Source organism: Trematomus bernacchii, unplaced genomic scaffold (genome assembly GCF_902827165.1).
Source record: "Trematomus bernacchii unplaced genomic scaffold, fTreBer1.1, whole genome shotgun sequence".
NCBI lineage: Eukaryota > Metazoa > Chordata > Actinopteri > Perciformes > Nototheniidae > Trematomus > Trematomus bernacchii.
The window spans coordinates 2,052,723-2,069,397 of record NW_022987641.1 but is presented as its reverse complement, the minus strand read 5'-3'; the positions used below and the strand labels follow the sequence as shown (position 1 = coordinate 2,069,397).

The 16,675-nt window shown below is 41.0% G+C and overlaps 3 protein-coding genes across 3 annotated transcripts in view; all 3 read right to left on the bottom strand.

Moving 5' to 3' along the window:
* Positions 1–1,074: 1,074 nt before the first annotated feature.
* ucn3l (urocortin 3, like) lies at positions 1,075–2,006 on the bottom strand. The gene is made up of 2 exons (XM_034133705.1): positions 1,983–2,006; positions 1,075–1,640 (listed from the first exon to the last, which is right to left on the bottom strand). The coding sequence occupies exon 2, from the start codon at positions 1,628–1,630 to the stop codon at positions 1,172–1,174; it is 459 nt and encodes a 152-aa protein (XP_033989596.1). The 5' UTR covers positions 1,631–1,640; positions 1,983–2,006; the 3' UTR covers positions 1,075–1,171.
* Positions 2,007–4,487: 2,481 nt separating this feature from the next.
* Positions 4,488–10,909, bottom strand: si:dkey-117n7.5 (uncharacterized protein LOC559444 homolog). Its single transcript, XM_034133285.1, has 20 exons — positions 10,904–10,909; positions 10,684–10,719; positions 10,241–10,276; positions 10,086–10,142; positions 9,929–10,000; positions 9,668–9,739; positions 9,554–9,589; positions 9,397–9,477; positions 9,264–9,317; positions 9,111–9,164; positions 8,968–9,030; positions 8,817–8,879; positions 8,588–8,704; positions 8,091–8,168; positions 7,672–7,725; positions 7,518–7,566; positions 6,663–6,857; positions 5,703–5,771; positions 4,867–5,043; positions 4,488–4,696 (listed from the first exon to the last, which is right to left on the bottom strand). The coding sequence occupies exons 1-20, from the start codon at positions 10,907–10,909 to the stop codon at positions 4,659–4,661; spliced, it is 1,407 nt and encodes a 468-aa protein (XP_033989176.1). The 3' UTR covers positions 4,488–4,658.
* Positions 10,910–11,124: 215 nt separating this feature from the next.
* The window catches only part of col7a1l (collagen type VII alpha 1-like), a 49,115-nt gene continuing 43,564 nt past the window's right edge, over positions 11,125–16,675 (bottom strand). The window contains exons 81-89 of the mRNA XM_034133284.1: positions 13,889–14,143; positions 13,496–13,633; positions 13,367–13,393; positions 12,332–12,358; positions 12,174–12,233; positions 11,708–11,833; positions 11,543–11,614; positions 11,348–11,383; positions 11,125–11,231 (exon numbers count right to left, since the gene is read on the bottom strand). Coding sequence (XP_033989175.1) covers positions 11,133–11,231; positions 11,348–11,383; positions 11,543–11,614; positions 11,708–11,833; positions 12,174–12,233; positions 12,332–12,358; positions 13,367–13,393; positions 13,496–13,633; positions 13,889–14,143 — 840 coding nt within the window. The 3' untranslated portion in view covers positions 11,125–11,132. The remainder of the gene's footprint in view (positions 11,232–11,347; positions 11,384–11,542; positions 11,615–11,707; positions 11,834–12,173; positions 12,234–12,331; positions 12,359–13,366; positions 13,394–13,495; positions 13,634–13,888; positions 14,144–16,675) is intronic.

Genomic DNA, 16,675 nt, shown 5'->3' with positions numbered 1-16,675 from the left:
GGGATTTTAAAGACTTCAAATGATAAAGATATTGTGTTTTTGTCTTTGTATTATTATATAATGGCCATAGTATGCTGTACAAACGTACATGATCTGTACAAAAAGTTAAATGTAGTAAGTCACATCTGCTTTATTTGAGGAAAAATAATCCTTTATTTTGCGTATAAAAATAACAGACATCTGATGAACACATACATTCTCATGCATTTGCATTTTACTGTATGTCATGATCTTGCAGTTGGTTTGTACAGTATTTCCGTGTTTTTCCACTGATGAATGATGTTTCACAAATCTGGATTCATCATAGGCTCCCATGTGAACTTCAGAACAGCAAACTTCTTAAATAAATCAAACAACAAAGAGAGAAAAACATCATACTATAAAATCTAATGTTATGATTATGCAACAGAGTTACAAAACACACCATATTTCGCTAAGGATGTAAGAATTGATACTGAAAACAGCTTTGTTCTTTTTTGTTTAGTCCATGTTTTAAAATTGGATGAGTCCCGGGCAACTGACCATATTAAACATACATTTTACAGACAGAGAAACTAAGGGTTTATTTAAATTGTATATGCAGTCCTGCTTTGCTGCAGCTCATACTCATATCTGTTTCAAGTCTTCTTTTCAGATCTGAAAGGTGAGACAATTTCAAGTGTTTCCTTCAAATTTAAAACACATCCATGTTCTCTTGCTTAAAACACCAATTATCTTGATACAAGTCAAATACTTCCTTATTGCTTATTGCTACAAAACCTATTTTAGAGCATACGAAACACATGGATTATTCTCACCTTGAAGGCATGATCTTTTTTATAAAACACTCAATCTCCATTTAAGAGTACATTTAAGAGTAACACTTTGTATATTTGACAGTTTTACGATATTTATATGCCAATTATTGTCACGATTTTACATCCAACTATTGGTCATACGTCCCCGATGGAGGTTTCCCCATTTGTTTTCATTGGAGCAACAGAAATAAAAAACTTTATAGTTACTCAGTTTTCTTAGAAATGCTTTTTTTTTACCTGCACTGAGTGGAAATATAACAATCTTCCAGAGATAAAGAAATCAAAAGCGTATACTTTGAAAGTGAATAATGCATCACATTTGAGGCCAACACTGGTCATGGCAGATAATGTACATCTGAAGTTGTCCAACATGATCACTTTTTCCTTCCAATGTGAGCCAGCATGCGCGCGTTCTCGGCCGCCTTTGCGCGCATGTGTTTGGCCTTGGCGACGTCAAAGAGGATGTTCATGATGTTGGTCGGGACGTCCAGAGACAGGGTCAGCCTGCTCCTCCGGTCGCCTTTGATGCTGTTTCGGAGCCGCTGCTCTCTGAGCTTCGTCCGACTCACGAAGCGGTAGTTCGCGGGACTTGAAGTCCTTTTTTCCCGGCTGGACTCGGCAGAAGTGGAGGTGGAAGAGGAGAGGTACTCTGCGGACTGCAGAAGGGACCCCCAGCCGTCCACAGGGAGCTCCTCCTCGTCACTCTGGACCCCCACATCCATCTGGTCGTCGCACAGGAGGTTGGAGCGGGTGCGGTAGAGGCGGAGGCACAGGCTGGAGGTCGGCGTGCACAGCACCGAGAGCAGCAGCAGGGTCTTCAGGGAGGACAGCATGCTGAGTCCTCTGGGACCCCCAAAGGAGAAAAGGGAGAGGGAAGAAAACATGTTTACTTTCCCCCCTAACACCTCAGTGTCCATCATAAGAAGATATTTTATTTCACGCATTAGTGTATTAATCTTAAAGTATGTAACAGCAAACGGAATGAGAATAATGCCGGTCTTATTTAGTTTTAACATAAAAACTAAAATGTTACTTCTTCAGTCTCTCAAAAACAATATGGTTCTATAACATTCGAGCGATAGTTTAGATCAAGTTCAGCTTGTGTTTTCAAAAATATGTTTGAGAACAGATAATGTAATTTAATTGGGTCACAAACAGGTAAGAAATCATTTTTGCACAACTTACCACTCGTGTCCTACAATAAAGAATGCAGTTAGAGGTCACCCAACACTATCCCTGCGAAGAAAACCCAAAGTGGCAGAAATCCTCTGAAGTGAAGTGTGATAAGAAATCCCGATGAAGTGATACTGAGCGGAGGTCAGCAGTGCGCACTGTCCGACCGGCAGCGTGTCATGCTCGTCCATTCCCTCTGCATTCATTTAGTAGGAGCCACCAAACTGCAGCCCTACGCCATCAACAACGTCATCCCCGTTCACATGTTGGTCTGCTCTCCAGTATCCCATTGGTTGTGATGCAGTGATGTAGTGGTACATTGAAAAAAGTTGTTAAACGTGACCTCCTGTCGGTGAACACAAGGCATCACGACCACAGAGACAACAAAACACTTTTTTTCTTGCAGCCTGATCCTTTTTCGGTATGTTTAAGTCTGATATATCTAGGTCTCACTCCTGGTTTTAAAGGAGTGAGACCTAAACATATCAGACTACTCATTAAATTCTCGTTTTATGACATAAGATTGCTTGTTGAGGACAAGTAACAGTTCCCACTCAGAACCACGGACAGTTCTCATTCAGAACAAGTAAAAGCTCCCGTTCAGAACCATGGACAGTTCCCATTCAGGCAACACTTTCTTATATTTGCAGTTATTGTAAATTCAGCAAGAATAATTGCATTATTTAATACGTGTATCCGTCGGCTACTATTTTGACAATCAATTAATAGTTTTAAATATGGTTTTCAATGTGTTTTAAATACAACTTTAAGTGTAGACGCAACACACACACGGGAACTACCTACAGTGATGTAAATTACATGTCAAAACCAAGTTTGCAGAAGTGAGAGGATCAAAGGGTGTTGGGTCAAACTCTAATGAGCAACTTCATCGTGGGATTAATGTGACTGTAAGTCTGCACAGCTGGAGTATGCCGTCTCTGACACACTGTGCTAAACACGTCCTCCCACTCCTGCCTCCACTCAGCAACTGAGCTCTGAAATTAGTTGCTCCTCTTTAGCTTCAATGGAGAACCTCACTTTCATGCTGGATTATGTTGTTGTTAGTCACTTGAAATGTGACGTGTTCAAAGTTCCTGCTCAGTTTAGGTGTGGTATTGACCCCATATACTTATTGTCTGGTTTTGAGGCTTATGTTTAACAAGTTCAATAATATGAACCAACATACTTCACTTCTTTCTTTGTGGAAATATAGTTGTAATAAAGTTTCTTACTATGAACATTATTTAGATTTGTGTGGGTGTGTTCTTTTATTGGTTCCTGGTTTAATGTGGTCCAGGTCCATATCCATTGGCCAAGCCGGCCAGCTAACCAATCAGAGCAGACTGGGCTCTGGTTTCAGACAGAGGGTGAAAAGAGGTGCTGCAGCACAGGCAGTAGGAGAAAGATAAAGAGCTTTGAACATTAAAGCATGGAGACATGTCACAGGAGAGACACACAATGCTAATATGAACCTGAACATGAGCAAATAGGGCCCCTTTAAACTGCTTTAAGTTATCATTTAGCTTTGCAAACACTAAATGTGAAAGGAAAAACATTTGTTAGACCTTAAGGTTACACACAATGCATTTTTATGTTTAAAATAAAACTCCACAGAGCACCTTTTATGATACTAAACTAAGTTTTGGGGGCTTTAAGAAAAACAGTGACTGATATTATTTCAAGCAATACTAGCTATATTTTAACACTGAGAAAGTATATTAAGAATAAGGACAAATGACTTTAAAGCTAAAATATAAGTGTTACATATTTTTTACAGTGTGGCAGCTGCCTCGTCTACACTAGTTGTGTTGGCAGAGGGCGTGGTTCATCGAGGACAGCCTGTCACTGCAGACTGTGTAACTACATCTTACAGATCTATGAAGCCCTCGGCATGTGGGAGTGCATCGTACAGAGCAGCATCGTGACTAATAGAGGAAGCCTCTGGAGGCTTGTCAGCTAAAGACTCATCTGTCTCTATGAACCAAATGTAGTTTCTGCTTTAAATACTGATTATTGAAGAATGCCTCCAGAAACGTGGCGGTGGAGCTGCAGAATGTTGCACTGAAAACTAAGATTTATTTTTCCAAACATCATCAAATGACACCCTGAGAATGTAGCCTGTGTCGTGCTTCTTCATGTGTCACACTGCCAGCAAATAAACCCTGAATGCGTGCTGCCGTCACTTCAACACCCACGCAGGAATCCCCTGCTCCTGCTGCGCCGCTCCGATGGAGAGTCCCTTCAACAGTCCCTGCATGATCCCCCTCATGCGGCTCCCAGCCTGACCCATAACACCCCCTACCAAAGAAACATATGTAGTGGTGGAGGTAGCAGCAGGCATTCAGAAATCAGCTTCTTATTTGTTCTCACCACACAGGAGGCAGGGCACTTTATGAAAACATCAGAAAGGTGACTGAGTATTCAAGAGAGATGGAGAGAAGAGACAAGCACGACAAATATACACAAGAAAAAGAGTGATTTAATATTTCAGGATGGAAATTGATATTTTCAGACGTTCAAAAACTCAGTCTAATGTCAGTCTATTTCAGAATAAAAGTATATAAAATTCACATTTCGATTTTCAACACTTTGTCTCTAAAAAAATCAAGCCGTTAAAATATATAAATAAATCCACAAAAAAACACACGATTCGAACATTTTACAAAGTTATGTACACAAATGATTTCCTCATTTTTGGTTGATTGTTTCCTCTCCAGGATTCGTACCTATGGAAGAGTAAATGCCATTTTAATTACTATGATTAAAGATTAGGCAAATATTGTGTTGTCTTAATGACTATTTTATGAATCACAGCATCTTCCCAATCAAACTGAGACACTTTTACAGAAGATTAGCTGAACAACGTTTACTTAGTGATCTGATTAGTCCCCCTTACCTCTCCTCTCCACCCCACACCAACTCTGGCACTCTTGTCTTGAAGAGAATTGGTTTGTGTTTCCTCCACAGCCCCCGTACACAAACGGCCTGCACTCCCCTGAGTGAGGGTGGAAGTACCAGAGGAGAACAAACTCTGAGCAGGCCCCCTCTGACATCGGCTCCAGGCAGCGCTCTGCTTGCATGCGAGAATAAATAAAAACATACAAATGTAGCTTATTTTTCAATATGATCGAGGATGTGTATTATTGCCTACATTCTTTTACTTCATGACACTCTAAACATATATATGTGAGGCCACTTGGGGCCACTAGTGAGCAAAATGTTTGGGGAGATCTTAGGGTTTGACTGACGAGATTTCACACTTGCTTTGACAAGTGTTTGTGTAAAAGGGATGCTTACTTGTTTGCTTTCTTATAGAGATGGATAAGAAATGTTAATAAATTGCCTGACTGATCACAACAAACAAATACTTCATGATATTCATCTTCTCTCAAGAAAAGAGAAAATGAGAGAATTTCTAAATGAATTATTAAGCATAAAGGGACCAGCTGGATGTTATCAATTTACTGTATGATTCACACAAGGTCGAGTGAGAAGCTTTTTTTTCCACTGCGCTTGTTTTTCATAAAGTGCGTCACGAAATCTAGCACAGGCTATCAAACATTCATGGATTAAGTTTTGCTCTTATCATTCTCTCCCACATTGTGCTTCGTAAACAATTTCAAGGATATCATTACTCAAAGCTTATGGAAATATGTGATGCACAAAGCAAGTAAACAAGATGGAAAAAAAGTGAAAAGATGAGGAGGAGAATAAGTTGTCTTGGCCACTCACCAGCTGTGTTGGTTCCAAGTACCCTTCTTTTCTTCCTCTGTCTCCACTCAGCAGTCCCCTCAAGAGAATCTGACGCCCAAAACAACATCAATTACAAGCAGGACTACTGGGTGGATTGAATCGTTAGGGGCCAAAAGAAGGAACCACTTTGACTCAACCAACATGTAGTGAATTCCAGTTGTGTGTGTATTTGATCTACATGGCACATTCGTTGTACATATTTCTGTTCTCGTTGTGCAAACTTTCTGTGAATCTTTGTTTGAAGGAATTACAATTCACAAATGATATCCTGCAAAAATAAAAAAAACAGGGACACATTTTCATTTACTCCTTTGAAGACTCCATATTAAAAAGTGACCTACTGGGTTTGAGCAAATTCATAATGTCTTACACAGAATGAGCTAATTGTTTTCCAGTGAATGATTGTAAGTTATGAATAAACATGCTGACATTGACAATGGGCAATGACAAGCTTCGTCTTTGATCAGTCTTCTGGTTATGTTCACCTGAAGCAACAATGGAAATAAATTGGGTTGCAGAAAGCTGTTCTTTCCCTGGAGCTGTGTTCAATGTATATAATAAGCTTCATGTTGAACCTCAATTTGTGTTGCCTTTTTGTCTACGTGATCTTAGCCTCCATTTGTGACTCCAAGTGACCTTGACAGAATCATGATAATATACTCTGAGGTGTCTCAATGGTTAAAAAGTTATCTGATTACATTATTACTGTTTCAAAGTCCCTACAGTCTCAACCAACACACTATACAAATGCCTACATCACAGCTGTTACACAATAGTATGACATATGTAACCATTTAGCTGGAACACACATTTGGTCACACTCTATAAATGTGTTGTGGACATCTGAGCACTTTCAGAAATGATGATGTCTCAGGCATCTGTGTGTTCGGCCCGTGGGCTTAGACCCTGCATGCGCACTACTGAAATCATTATAATTACCAGTGCTGTTTGGTAGGAGCACAGGGGCAGCAGTGGTCACTTCTCCCAGTTTGTCTCCCCCTCCCTCCTCCACCCCTTCTTCAGGGAGGTCAGGGTTGACGGGTGTCACTACATCAACCGGATGTTTTTTATTCTCAGTCACTGCGGTGGTTCCATCTGGATCCACAGACTTCACCATGAACTTGTATTCCAATCCTGTAATGATACAAACAATATACACACAATCTTCAAAACCAAATAAGAATGCTGTTTATTTTCTATCTGTACTATACATCAATATACTTTTGAAATATAATTGCCAACATTTGAGTCTGAAGTGTTTTAATGCAACAGTGTGTGTTTAACAGAGTTATGGGAACGTATCTTTTTCCCAAATAGATTGTGTTATGAGACGTGTAGTTTAAATAACCAGCTATTAGCTAGCAACTAGAACATGCGTGGTCTGATATTCTGTCTTATTTAGGAAATAAAACGTTTCAAATACTGATATATCTATATTTTCAAAACATCCTGCATGAAAAAAGTTTGCAATACGCAGAATTGTCCTTTAAGTATTTAGTGTGTTGGATTCTTGGTGAGGCGTCCCACTTAATGGCAGTCTCGTGTTTGTGAATGGCTCCACTGTGGCTGGCACCATGGTGTGTGTTCCTCTGAGAGAACATAACAGATGGCTAAACACACACGGTGCCATGCTGCCGCCGTGAGAGCTCTACAACAAACCACCACACACACAAACACACACACAATATGTAGGCCTGTCAAGAGTTACACATGTATTCCGTCTCGGTTCAATGTATAAGCAAACGGAAAAGGTTCAAGATGTCTAAGTGAATAATGTGACAAACTGAATCTTACCGCACTTCTCTACCACCTCCTGAGTGACTATCTCCTTCAATTCTTCAGCCTTGATACAAAGAAAGAAAATATTAGTTTACTTAGTTACTAATTTGACTACCTCTCTATATACAGTACATATGTTTAAACGTGTGCAATTGTGATAAACACGTACCGAGAGTCCAGGCTCCCCCTTCTCCCCTTTTCCTCCTTCAATGCCCAGTGTACCCTAAAGAAACAACACATTTTCAAAACGTTATTTACATTCTATCGAGCATTTTTATAAAATATTTTAATTTGACCAAAACAACTCTAGAGAGTATAAAGTCCCGCCACCTTCAGGTCATCAAAGAAAAACATTTCTTGAGTGGACCAAATACATAACAGAAGCTAGTAAAACAGAAGCAAGGAGAAGACCAAGACGTCAATATCTTTACTTCTGTTTTTGAGTGTGTGTGTGTGTGTGTGTGTGTGTGTGTGTGTGTGTGTGTGTGTGTGTGTGTGTGTGTGTGTGTGTGTGTGTGTGTGTGTGTGTGTGTGTGTGTGTGTGTGTGTGCGTGTGTGTGTGTGTGTGTGTTCATGCAGGACTCTCACACTCTCTCCTCTGAGTCCTGTTGTCCCAGGGGCTCCTCTCTGACACGTCTTCACTCTGCCTCTTCTGCCCCTCTCCCCCTGTTAGACAAAAATCAAAGTGCGTCCAGAGAAACCACATTGTGAGTTTGGACAGTATTTCATACTAAACCTCTGTGTTAACAAGTAGACACACAGCGGCAGGAAAGACAGACTGATTAGGTCAATCCTCAGAATATCCTCATTAAAGGTTTCCAGACTCTCTGTCAACACTGAATGTCTGCTAATTGTAGCTGAAAGCATGAAAGCTGCAGACGGAAATAGGCCTGTGTGTGTGTGCGTGTGTGTGTGTGTTTTAGTTTAAGACATGTCTGTACTGTATCCACAGCTGCAGTACATGCTAACAAGACGCAGATATGGTGAAGACTGTAATCACACTCATCTCGTCACCATGTTCACATAATGGTCTAAAATGGAATGATTTATTTCGTATTTCCTCAACACACTGAGGAATACCGTACCCTCCGCCCTGTTCCCCCGCGGGGTCCGGGGTTTCCTGGCATTCCCTCATCTCCGTCCATTCCTGTTTTCCCTTCCGACCCCTTAAACCCTGGGAATCCTGGGAAACCTGCGGTACCCTTCACGCAGCAACAGAATCATTAACACACACAGGAGAAAATAAAACCGGCAAATGATCAGTGGTGAAATTAGCTTGACAGTTAGCAGTGATGTTGATGTTCATTTACTGACCTTATCTCCTTTCACTCCTGATTTACCATCAACACCATTAACGCCTCCTTGTCCCTTATCACCCTAAAGTGAGGGCACATGATGGGAACAGAGAGTTTGTATACGTTTATGGAGGAGAGAAAGATCAATATTTGCAACGTTGAATGTTCACCTTGCGTCCTGTGAGTCCATTCAGCCCAGGTATACCAGGCGTGCCGTGTAACCCCAAATCTCCCTGCATACACAGAGTTATTTCGATTACTGAAAGATGATGTATAACTTTGTATTCATCTAAGATGCTAGTTCATTACTAACCTGTTCTCCATCAAGGCCTGGACTCCCAATGCGTCCCGGTAGACCTCTGAAACCCTGTAACAAAAAAATATTTCACATGCAAATATGGCACATGGCAAATGAAAAAATAAACAATGAGTGGGACAACTGTGAAAAACAAAAATCTGCCTTAACCTTTTCTCCATTCTCCCCTATGCTTCCCGGTAAGCCTGGTTCTCCTGCATCACCCTGAGAAAAGAATCAAACACACATTTATACGATACGATATAAAGGATCATGATTGGTTGAATATTGATTTTCAATGTACCTGATTTCCCTTGTGGCCGAACAGTCCTATGTCTCCTTTGTCCCCCTTGGCCCCATCCACTCCATGATCCCCATTGAGACCCTTAAATCACAACCATGGGTATTACTGCGTGTGTTAAAACTCAAATTTGGCTCTTAAAAATGTTTTGCAGCTCTACCATTTCTCCATTTATTCCAGGCTCTCCTGAATCTCCCTGGGGGAAATAAGATAACTTTACACACAGAACTTACATAAATGTGGTGTAACAATATTAAAATAAACCTTTATTTACCTTCTGGCCTACTGGTCCTCGTGCTCCAAAACGTCCCAATGCCCCCTTAGTTCCTGCATCACCCTTTATGCCCTTTCCAAAACAAAACAAAATGGTTTCCATGATAAGGATTTTTTGCAGTCCCCTTAATTACAAATAAAAGTATGAAGAAGACTGATCATTGTCTATTAGAGACACCACCGTGATCAGTATAACAGTATTTTGCATTTCTACTACTATTGTTGTTTACATATTTGACATGTTTACAGCAGGATGTATTACCTTGACTCCAGGAGGACCGTCCTCGCCCTTTTCTCCTTTATCTCCATCAAAACCTGGTGGGCCACGCTCACCCTGAAAGAGAAAATAGTCGTAGTATTTTTCTTAAATGAATTCCTTCTACAGTAATTCTGATGGCAAATATATTAAAGGATATTACCGCCCCTCCTTTGGAACCCTTAAATCCACGGGGTCCTTGGATTTGAAGAACACTCCCCTGTAGGAAGATATTAAATTGTGAATACAGTAAAAGCTGTAAACGAGTGTAGTGCAGGGTTAGAAAACTGCAGGGGAAGTAATCAAAACACATCATACCCTTTCTCCTCTCACTCCAGGCAATCCAAAGTCACCCTACAAACAAAATGTTGTTATTGCCATTCTAGCTGTTGACAAAGTACACGTGATACTTTATACCTGTTGCTGCTTTAGTGTTGCATTTTATTTGATTAAAACCCTTCACAATACAATGTAATCCATCTGATACAATGTCATGGATGATTGTTATACGCAACAGGACATGGGGTTAGACACATTGAAAGGAGAGGCCTTGAACTCATTATGTGTGACTCTTGAGTAGAGAATACATGTTTATTTTCTGAAGTCTTGTTTGCTGACTCCAAGTTGACATCATTAAAGTATTGCAGCGTTATCGTATGATTAATTATGTTGGTGAGTTAAGTGAAGGAACCAAATGAAAAGATACATTTAAATAGACAGTTGAACAATATTGTGATCATTTATGTGAAATAACAGCTCACCTTTCCACCTTTGCTGCCACGCAAACCCTTTGGACCCTAAAAAAGAAGACACAAAGTATCTTTAAATATACACAAGTGAAACCTGTAACAGTTTTAAATAAAAGCAGGACACTTGGTGGCTTTAAAAAAGTGACTTACTACATTTCCAGACGGTCCTTTATTGCCTATAGGACCCTTTTCACCCTGAAAAGAAATCGGTTAGGTTTTTTGCTTAATCCACTAACATTACAGGAATTTGCTTGATAACGTTTGTCTGGTGTCTGTCTGGTGTTTGTCTGGTGTTTGTCTGGTGTTTGTCTGGTGTCTGTCTGGTGTTTGTCTGGTGTCTGTCTGGTGTCTGTCTGGTGTCTGTCTGGTGTCTGTCTGGTGTCTGTCTGGTGTTTGTCTGGTGTCTGTCTGGTGTTTGTCTGGTGTCTGTCTGGTGTCTGTTTCTGGTCAGGGGTTTCTCCTCACAAGGGTCTCCTGTGATGAAGCTGAACTAAACTCACCTTCCTGCCTGAGAAGCCTGCCAGCCCCCGGGCCCCGGGCTCTCCAGGAGCACTGCTGGCCTGGAGGAAGATAAAGTCATGACTCAACTATAAAACGACAATACCAGTTGAAGTATAATCTAGGAATCATGGGCCAAAGAGAAAATAATTGATGCTACTATCATATATAAAGCTACCTTTTCTCCTTTTACTCCAGGAGTCCCAGGAGAACCCTTCATTAGAGAGGGGCAGCGGGAGCAAAAGAAGATGTCATTAAAGGTTATTTCCAGTGGACAATGAATCAGATAAAGTGTCACTATTATCAAATGAGAAATACCAATATACAGACAGAGTATTTGTGAAGCTCATTTTGCTCTTTTGTATTTTCTTACTTGAGCACCTGCTGCTCCTCGGGTTCCAGGAGATCCAGGCGATCCATTCTTTCCCCTTTTTCCCCGTTCCCCCTGCGTTCACACAGAAAACATTTGATTATTCTTTACAACCCATTTTAGCATTAATTCACAACAATTCCTCTTGATTGATAAGGTATGATGCACCTCTCTGCCTGGGTCTCCTGGGTCCCCTTGAGCAGCCCTAAGCCCCTGGGAGCCCTGCATGCCTGTGTGACCGTGGATACCCTGGATGCCCTGGGCACCCGGAGGCCCCGGCTCACCTGGTTCACCCTAAGATTAAGAGAGGAAAAGTAAGAAAGACAATTTAAAATGTTGGAGACAATCACACAATTAAAGGTCACTTCTTTAATGTTATTATTCAGCTCTTCTGTTACTTTTGACTCATTGCTTTCAAATAAATGTCTTCCTTCCTTTATCAATGTAAATGCTCAAACACAATTTGAAATGAGTGAATGAGTCACTGAGCCAATTACATTTGCTAAATTAAAACTGCCAACAGAGGCAAATCAATTAACGAGAATGTGATAGAAGACTTGCGGAGGATTCATTGATTTAGAGGGGAATTAAAAAAAATTAAGTTTGCAAGGTTTTATTTTTCTTGAAATGTTACCTTAAGTCCCGGAGGACCAGCCTGGCCTTCTGGACCCCTGTGGCCGATACCTGGCTCGCCCTAAATACACAAAACAAACGTCATTGGAACATCGTTCAGCAATGTCTTTAAGTGTAACACTTTCAAAACTTAATATTTAACAGTTTATAAATATTTACCTTTTGTCCTCCTTCACCAATTTCCCCCTGAAAAGTTTGGACAAAAAGAGTTAGAAAGAGCACCTCAGAACATTGTTTTCCATGAGCCAAAATAAACAAACTCAGATGAATTTCAATTGAATACATAAATAAAAAAACCCAAAAGAATAAGCAGCCTCTTCGGCATGTCTAACAAGGGGAATAATGAATGTCTGCTTTAATACTGTCTCCCAGTCAAACAGAAATAGAGCAGAGTGTCACATCAAAGGCCAGGACTCGACTGGTTTTACTGACAGGCGAGACGGGAGAGGAGTTCTCCCCCCGCTCTGATGTCATTGACTGATGCACTGTGGGTAGGTGGGGATAGCTGCAGTTATATATTCATGAAGTGGAGGCACATGTTGTGTGGTGACTGTCATGTTTCCTCTGGGATCTAAAGATAATGATAATGCTGCTTTATATTTGTTTAATCAGTGAGCTGATATCAGTGACTCAGTCAATCCTGGAAAGGATGTGTTTGAATTTAAAGTTCACCCAAATTACAAAACATTTCTTCTTGCTCACTTCTAGTGGAGTCCATGCAGACAGCTGTGATTTGATATGTCCATCTCTAGGTTTCATAAACTACATTCCCATCAGACGTAACTGTGTGTGCTGTCTCTGACCTCTAACCTCTGTATGTACCTCACTCAGCTGTTAGCATGGTTGATTGTGACATAAATGTCGTTTTGGGTAGACTGACCCTTTACAACAGGTTTTTCCAAAATGTACTCATGCTTTTGTTTTTATGTTGCTAACCCTTTTTCCTTGCCAGAGCCATTTTTTGCTTGTTCATCCTTTTGGCTATTCACATGTGTATTTTATAAGTATAACCTCAGTTCCTATCATTGATTTATGATAAAGTGTTTGACCACAAATAAATGATTCCATAACATCAGGCTTTATATGAGTAAATGTTTTTCTTCATGATGTAACATTTCTCATTGTGTCTTAAGCGCTTGAATGATAACCATGTTTATTATTGTTATGTCTTCATGTTAAAAAGTCTTTAGTTACCTTCCGTCCTGGTGATCCGTTCTGCCCCTGAATAGGAAATGAAAAGCATTGCATAATCAAAGTGGTGTTCATCCTGCATATTTCTAAATGTGCATAACACAAGTTGAGTTACATTGAAGGGTGTGTTACCTTCAGGTGGAAATACTCTGGGGGGTATGGGTACGGCTGTTCAGTTTCTTCATCATAACCCCCCACTCTCCCCCTCTCCATCTCCGCCCTCCTCCTCTCCCACTCCTCCCTCGCCCTCTTCAAGTCTTCCTCCCCCTCCTGCTCTGTCCTCTTCCTCTCCAAGTCTTCCTCCCCCTCCTGCTCTGTCCTCTTCCTCTCCAAGTCTTCCTCCCCCTCCTGCTCTGTCCTCCCCCTCTCCAACTCTTTCTCCCTCTCCATTTTTTCTCTCTCTACTTCCATCTCTGCCTCCCTTTCTCTCTCAAGCTCCTCTCTTTCTCTCTCCATCTCCATCCTTTCCTTCTCTCTCTCCCTCTCGAGGTCTTCATCCTCCTTTCCTCCTCTCTCTTGATCTACGTCCTCCTCAGTCTCCCAGTCGTAGTCTCCACTCCTCTCCTCCTCCTCCTCATAGACGGGATCAGGGTCTGGTTCTGTAAATCGATCTGTCTCTATCACTTTGTGTTGTTCTGTTTCCCACTCCTCCACTTCTTCAGCTTCAGTTTCTTCCTTTCCTCCCCCTTGGGTTTCTGTATCGCTGTATCGCTGCCTCTCCCTTCGTTCTTGCCTCTGCTTCCTGCTAAGTGTTTGAAGGTCAGAGTCTTCTTGCTTCTTCTGCAAGAGAAGAACATTTAACTAGAAAATGCATTTCCTGCAGAAAATGCGTGTGAATGCTGTAAACTGTGAACATTTGTGGCTGAATTGAGCTGAAAATGCAGAAAAAGCTGAATATGTTATTAGCTGAATGGTCTCTGTAGCTGCTTTTAGCTACAGAGACCAAGTCAGTGTGTTGCTGAACTTAGCGGAGAAATGCAGAAAAGTGAAATGATTTGAATCAAAATTGTTACAGCTCAAATGCATTGCAATGACTTTGTTGAAAACTTGAAAGTGAAATGTTAAACTAGAAGAGTAGGAAAAATAGTAAAGAAGCTTAATATTTAAAAGAAAAGGTTTAAAAAAGGTACAACAACATGAATAGCCTCAATGTCCTGAAATAGCTGAATAAGTTAATAGTTGAATGGTTTCTGCAGCTGAAAGTAGGCTGAAGGAGTTACATATCAGATGTGAGTAGTAGTGAATGAATGTGTATTAAGAAGAGAAAAGAAAGTAAAAAGGCTTTGGAAAGCAGCAGAATATTTTGACTGCAAACTTTTCGACTAAAACCATACGTCACCAATAATGTATAAAATATGTGGAACCTGTTGAAGTCAGTATGAAGTCTCCATCACGGCCCGTCCACACAGCGGCGTGCGTTGAAGCTTGCCGACGGGCGTGTCTGAAACTCGACCAACAACCAATCACATGAATCTCCCGCCCCTGACACACAAGCAGCGGTTTGATTGGCTAGAGCTTGTACTGGCATATGATTCGATTGGCTGACGCTTCTGCCGAGGCATAAAAAGTTGAACATTGCTCAACTTTTGCAGCGAGCCACGCCAGCAAAGCTCCGCTTCGCTTCCCACAATGCAGTTCGGCGAAAAGTGACGTCACCCCATTCAAAGTGAATGGTGAAGCTTTCAACGCACGCCGCTGTGTGGATGGGCCGTCAGACAGAAAATAATAGGCTGAGACAGTCTGTTAAAGTCCAGTGTGTTTGTCAGTGTTTGTTTCTGTGCTGAGCACCTAATCATAACAAATAATCATAACACCTGTGTGAGCCCAGAGATCAAAGCTTTCAATCTGCCCAGCAACACCATGGTTACCAGCTGCAGCACTGAGTCCCATGAAGAATGCATTGAGGATTATATCTGACAATTTTGCCACCTGTTCAAAAACGATGGCTCCTATAAAAAAATTAAAAGACCGTGAGCATCAGGGAACCCCACTTAACTGATATATGTTTGTTTTTTTGTTTTTGTGAAGAAAAAATGTGAAGATGGGAGCAGTTTGTCTAAAGTTTACTTCTCTCTGTTCTGAAGAAAGTTCCAGACAAATTTAACATGGGAGTCTATTGGGAGCTAGGTGGACTTTTTGTCACTCAGATCACTATTGGGCCAGAACGGTGGGTCCGTTTGATATGATGAAGGCAATTGAGCAGGCCAGACTAATTATGCTCCTGAAATCTTTTGAAATTATTTGAATAGAGTGTATATTTTGGCTCTGAGAGCAGTTTTAAAATATGTTTTCCGATGATTTTTATGACCCTCTACACAGGATGGGCAAATGTTACTTGTAGTACTGATACCGTCCACTAGACCCCTAGTTACGTCGCGAGCTGCGTACATGATTTCGTTTGGCAGCCAAATACCGCAAAATAATCTGTGACGCGTTTGTGTGTATTGTGTTTGTTTCCCGGGGAAACACTCACAAGAAACACCGGCTGTTGTTATGCCTGCTGTGACATTAAGTTACCGCTTGTAATTATGCCTTTACAAGCTTCAAAGTTGTATTTATCATCTGAATTTGGCGAAACAAGTTTAATATTCTAAAAACCAAGACTGTGTTTATTTGAAATCAGATGAAAACAAACTGTCACGGACCCTGCCGTGTTATCTATGATTACTATACGCTTTTCATTCATAATTTCAGCGGGAGGGAGGGGGAGCGGCGCTGAGGAACAGCAGAGTGCGGGTTGACAGGTGCCTGTGTTGACATTCCCCTTATTGTGGAATAAGGGGAATGCAGAGACAGTCTACAAGTGTCTTAGGTTCAAGTTAGACAACTAATGTCTGGGTTAGTGTTCATGACTTCATGTTTATGTCATCTTAATGGTTAATCTTAAATGCACACACATTTTCCGTGCTTTCCAATAGTTTAAAATAGTTTTATTCCACTGTTAAATAACCTGTTCAATACAAACATGCCACTTGTAAAAATTAAATAACATTTCAGTGAACTGATATTTGTTTAGTGAGCTTATTAGAGGATGTTCCCTGAAAGATTGTAAAATGTCAATGAAGATGTCAGACTTAGTATATTTGTTAATAATTACATACAATACATGGAATTTGTGTGTGTGTGTGTTCCAAGTGAATCTGCGGCCCCCTGGTGGCCAGTACATAAATTAAGTGGCCCCCACCACCATCCAAGTTGCCCATCCCTGCTCTGTAGTGATGATGCCACGCACTCTAGCCCTGAAGAGTCCCTCCCATAAGGCGCGTTCACACCAAGTACTTTGCCGTATTTAGTGCCGGCACTTAGTGCCCC